The sequence below is a fragment of the Ostrea edulis genome, chromosome 2 (genome assembly GCF_947568905.1).
Source record: "Ostrea edulis chromosome 2, xbOstEdul1.1, whole genome shotgun sequence".
Taxonomy (NCBI): domain Eukaryota; kingdom Metazoa; phylum Mollusca; class Bivalvia; order Ostreida; family Ostreidae; genus Ostrea; species Ostrea edulis.
In genome coordinates, this window is record NC_079165.1 from 22,226,930 (window position 1) to 22,232,820 (window position 5,891).

Sequence of the window (5,891 nt, forward strand, 5' to 3'; positions counted from 1 at the left end):
ACGATCCTAAGACGGGGTATGGAGGAGTACAAGCTTTATACCGTCAAGTGCGTAAATTAGGTCATAAGATTACTCTTGCTCAAATTCGAGAATGGTTCAAAGAACAGGATACATATACCCTACATAAACCCATACGCCGGAAATTTAAATGACAACAGACGCAAGTGACGGATATAGACGAACAATGGCAGTTAGATTTAGAAGACGTCTCAAACTTGAAAAAATACAATGAAGGGTATACGTTTTTATTTTGTGCGATTGACGAAATATGCTTGGGTGGTGCCTTTAAAACAGAAAACGGGGAAAGAAATGATACGAGGCCTCAAATGGATATTTCGAGACGGACGTCGCCCCGTTCGCATTCAATCGGATCAAGGGAGAGAATTCACAAATAAAGAATTTCTTCAAGCCTTCAAATCCATTCATTTCTTTACTACGCGTAATGCCGAAACCAAAGCCAGTATCGTGGAGCGTTTTCAACGCACGCTTAAAGTTATTTTACACGTCATAAAACACGACGGTATGTGGATGTCTTACCCGATCTGGTACACGGTTACAATCACACGTATCATCGCAGTATTCAGAGAGCTCTTGCTCAAGTCAAAGCCAAGAATGTCTTGAAAGTATGGAAACCCTTGTACGGAAAACAGAGTCTTTCATTGACCTCTTCATTACAAGCGGGAGATCGTGTACGGATCAGTAAAGTGAAACGTACATTTGAAAAAGGCTATTTACCTAATTGGACTACAGAATTGTTTACCATCTCCAGAAAAGTTCCAGGACGCAACGTATATCGAATTGAAGACGACCATGGAGAAGAATTAGAAGGAACGTTTTACGATAAAGAATTACAAGCAGTAATTAAAAAAGACGATGTCTACCAAGTGGAGGAGATCTTAGGATATAAAAAGCGTCGTGTGGGGAGAAAAGTCATTTCAAAAGTCAAAGTGCGCTGGAAAGGATATCCCCCTAGTTTTGACTCATGGATTCCGCAAGCGGATCTCATTCTACCATGACAGTCCAATGGAAATTCTTAGGTGAAAAAGTCCCTCGAGCAGAAATTGTGTATTTTGCACAATTATTCATGTGTTTAACAATCATTATTACTTCGGTCGTGATGTTAGCCTTAGGCGATTCCAATCGTGTTCTTTACAATGTCTCAAACACATCTTCTTATCCGAAAACCATTCCGTTTTCTTTCCCTCCTGTTTCTATGCGTACTGTGTGCTAGCCATGGTGAACTGGTGGATCTGAAGAAGATTGTTCCTGTTTTATACTCGGGCTCGCTAAAGTCATTTGTGGACTAGGCATAACGTATCCTACGAGAGAACTTAATGTAAGCATCCAAAAATCACAAATCGTTAGATCAACCTGTGCACTTTTACAAACGTATACTGATACCTAATGGATGGTCAGCCTTTATCATGAAGACCAAGTATCAAGATTTTCGTTGGAAAGTGAAAGCCCATTGGGGATGTTTCGGACGACAACACGAACCGGAATGGACATTGATTGATAGTCCTTGGTTTGCGACATTTCAAAGACAGATTACAGGAGGGGTATGATGTGGCTGATTGTTGGGGAACCCGACACTATCTGGTAATGCGACGACCCATTGGAGAGAGAGAGGAAGCCTGTATTGTTTCCAGTTAGAATCCTTGGCGAAAGGAGGGGGTTTAGATCAAGAAGAATAACATGTAAAATTGTGTATTAACATTATGTTGTATGTTCAATACAATATGAAAATGTTCATCATGTTGTGAGTATAAATAGAGAAGGAACGGAGACATTGCCATCATTTGAATCATCATGGCTCAACGAGAAGGGTTTTACGTGACTCTCCTCAGTGACGGCTCTATGGAAGCTTTTCCAAATAACACGGGTGCTCAATTCAAAACCTTATTACCACAAACCCTGGATTTAACGGACGGAGAATGGGAAGTAGGGTTAACCGAAATGATGTATACCAATGCCTTGAAAAACATTACAGAGGAAGAGGCTTATTTTGACATCCTTGTCCCTAAAGCTTACGCCAAACATGTTAAAAAACCAGATACGTTTAAATGGGGGCGATTTACACTGAACAAAAACAACTCGATCCATTTAAACCGCTGTGCTGTAGTGGTTGCTTGGACCCATACGCATTGGGTGATGTCATTCCACTCAATGGTATGATGAATATTTACCGAATTCACTTTATAACCGGGGCTTACATTCATTCCACGGTTTTAATCGATGAAATCAATGAAGCCGTGCACAGAACATTCAAAAAGATATGGGAAACACTCGGTGATCTGTGAGAAGAGAATTCTATGAAATTAGTGTATTTCGAGAAATATAATCCAGCCATGTATCAGTTTCATGGTAGTTTACTTTAAAAAAAAAAAAAAAAAAAACCTTAGCCGTTAGTTTTCCCACTTCCTTAGCTTACAAACTCGGAATGGGGAGTGAAAAACTCATCATTCCCAATGAAACATTACTACTTGGTTGAACGTTACTTACTTAGCTAACCATACCATGGATTTGTACGAACATCTTAAATCCATGTACGTGTATTGCGATGTCGTGGGTCCTCAGGTAGTAGGTTCCAATGCTTTGAAATTATTAAGAGTAGTTCCTTGTACCTTTCATCTAGATGATAGACAACAAGCCAAATGGGAACCTATCAGAGCAGAATATTTGAAACTGAGTAAAAAACATTTCGATACCATCGACATTCACATCATGACCTCTTTGGGTAGTGACATGCCCTTTTTAAATGGAAGAACGATCGTGAAACTTCATTTCCGAAAAGTGTATTGAAGAGAAAAGTCGTGTGACGATGAAGTATCATCGCGGAGTCAGACGACAGAAAGGACACGGATTATTCACCATTCTCCTCCCTTTGATTGCTAGTGCCATAGTCGGAGCCGTCCAAGTAGGCAAAGGCATGAAAAGAAAAAAGAGGGGTCGGGAAAAGTATAAAAAGCGGGAAAGACCCTGAAAGGGGTCAGTCTCGACAAAGATGCAGTATCATCTAGGTTTATTACACCAACGGGGTCACGGGTGGGGTGCTCTCTTAAAAACAGTCGGTAAACTAGCGTCTCCCGTGATCGATCAGGTCGTAGGGGGTTACTGGGACAGAGCCCCGCACCACAAACAGGAGAAGGATTAAGAGATAGCATAAGGAATTTTACTCGTGGCTTTGTTAACACGGTTGGTAAACTCATCGGAGGATTTCTCACGGTGCCCTATGTATTACCTCCATGACAAGCGGGAAAAGGTTTCATCGATTTCATGAAAAAAGTTAACCCGGTGCAATGGGGAAGAGGTTTATTCACCGATTTGCTCAAATCGGTGGCTAAAAGTGCTTTAACAGCAGTCGCTAAAACGGGGTTAGATGTCTTAGAAAATAAACGGTCTCTCAAAGATGCCATCAAGACACACAGAGTACAAGCCATAAAAAATACGGGCCGTATGGCCATGCCGAGAATTCAACAAAAATTAAGATCCCGTCAGGGTGACAGTGTTTTAGCAGGATGGTGAAACGAGGAGCACGACAATCTATGAAAGACGGGTACCGGACGGGTTTAGATGTCTTAGAAAATAAACGATCTCTCAAACAAGCACTCAGAACTCACGGAAGCCAGGCGTTAGCAACCACTATGAGGAGGAAAAAAAGAAGAAGAAGAAAACAGATAAGAAAAGGGTTTTTTACCGATTTACTCACAACAGGAGCTAAACAAGCTTTGACGTCCGCCGCAAAGACGGGGTTAGATGTTTTAGAAAATAAGAGATCTCTCAAAGACGCTCTTAAGACCCGCATACAGCAGGTATAGCCAAACATCGTCTCTTAGCAAGAGGGGGACCCCGTAAAAGACAGGCCAGTGCACGAGGACACCGTAAGAGACAGTCCAAGACCCCCTCTCAACAACGTCTCTTAGGAGGACCTCGTAAAAGAAAGTCCCATACACCGGTCCGGGGTGAGAAGAAACGATCTCTCGACATTTTCGACTGAACCTATAAAAAGGAGATATGAGGGAGGAGTGAACCCATTTGATTCCCAACAACGATTAGTAACACATCGTTCAAAAATGATGCACAGAGAATCCTGCGCGTGTGACACAGACAGTTTGGAACTGTTTAAAGTTCCCCCGACAAACGTCACTTTAGAAGACTCTAAATGGATGGAATATCATCCGATTTCCAGTACGTTAAATTCGGATACGGCTCCGATTGAATTCGAAATCAAAGGTCAAGAAGATGAATATCTGGATTTATCTCAATCGTATCTCCAGATGGTCTGTAAATTCACCAAAGCAGACGGGACGGCTCTCACGGGAGCCAATTCTACTTCCACCCCGGTCAATAACATCTTACATTCCTTATTCAATGAAATCGATGTGAGTCTCAATGGCAAAGTCATTACCCCAGGAACGGATACTTATCCGTACAAAGCCTACTTGGAAAAATTACTGTCTTATGCCCTCAAAACTCTGAAAACTCAGATGAGAGCCTGTACCTTGTGGGAAAAAGATACCGCGGGTCAAATGGACGATCATGAGTATTCTGCTCTGGTTCAACCTCCAAAGGAATTCGCCGTAGCTGATAATAAAGTCACCATCAATGCAATGCTACCGACACCAATATATCCCGAGGATTCTAAGAATGTGGGGTTGAGAAAACGTCACCACAAAATAAAGGAAATTGTCTTGATGGACCGTTTACATCTGGATTTGTTTCAGCAAGAAAAATGTCTGCCGAGCGGATTAGACGTACGTCACCGATTCAATCGTGCCAGACCCCAATTCTACATTATGACCGACGTCGGTAGTAGTGGGAAAGTAGTCATTCAAAGTATGATCTTGTGGGTGAGAAAAGTCAAACCGACTCCAACGATCATCAATCTGATCAATCAACAACTGAGTACTCAAACAGCTAAATATCCATTGAGAAGAGTGGAAGTGAAAACGTTCACGATTCCCACCGGGACCCAATCGAAAATCACCGATCACCTATTCCAAGGCCAGATGCCCAAACTCATCCTCTTGGGGTTTGTGGAGAACGCCGCCTTTAACGGAGATAAAAATCCGTTTAATTTCCAAAATCAGAAAGTAAAAAAATTAGAAGTCAGTACCAATGGAGACATGATGGAAACTCGTCCCCTGGAACCTAATTTCACGGAGGATCAGTATCTGCGATCGTATTTAAGTCTGTACAAAGGATTGGGAAAATTAGGGCAAGATTGGGCTCCCGACGTTACTCTGGAAGAATATAAAAACGGTTACACCCTATGGTGTATGGATTTCACCAAAGATCAAGAAGCTCAGACGGATAAATTTCATCTCATACAAACAGGTAACCTGAGAGTAGAAGTACAATTTGCCGTCAACATAGCGACGACCTTAAACTGTGTGGTGTATGCCGTCTTTGATAATTTGCTAGAAATCAACAAACAACGAGAAGTCAGCATCGATTACTGAAGATGGACACGTATCACTTGAGAGACGTCTTATCTCGAGATTTAGGCCCTGCGTTTGGAGGTGTGTATCTTAGAGATGTATTACCGGAGGTCTTACCCCACCAAAAAGCGATCGTGGTTAATACAGACCCTCATCATCGCCCCGGAGCCCATTGGGTCTGTTTGTATTTGAACAGTCCTATCATAGAATATTTTGATTCTTACGGATTACCCCCGGCGTATCAAGAAATCAAAGAGTTTATGTGACGTCATGGTGACACTTGGATTCATAACACGAATTGTTATCAAGCTTTGAACACGGATGTCTGTGGACAATATTGTGTGTATTATCTACATCAACGCCATCGTAAAAGAAAAACGGTTCAAGATTGGTTACTTCCCTGGAAAGACACGGCGTTACAACGAGATCGTTATGTAGCCCAGTGGTTTA

General features: G+C 41.9%; 1 protein-coding gene across 1 annotated transcript; it reads left to right on the forward strand.

Moving 5' to 3' along the window:
• The first annotated feature begins 4,073 nt into the window (after positions 1 to 4,073).
• On the forward strand, positions 4,074 to 5,462 carry LOC125679786 (uncharacterized protein F54H12.2-like). Its single transcript, XM_048919251.2, has one exon. The coding sequence runs from the start codon at positions 4,074 to 4,076 to the stop codon at positions 5,460 to 5,462; it is 1,389 nt and encodes a 462-aa protein (XP_048775208.2).
• The last annotated feature ends 429 nt before the right edge of the window (positions 5,463 to 5,891 follow it).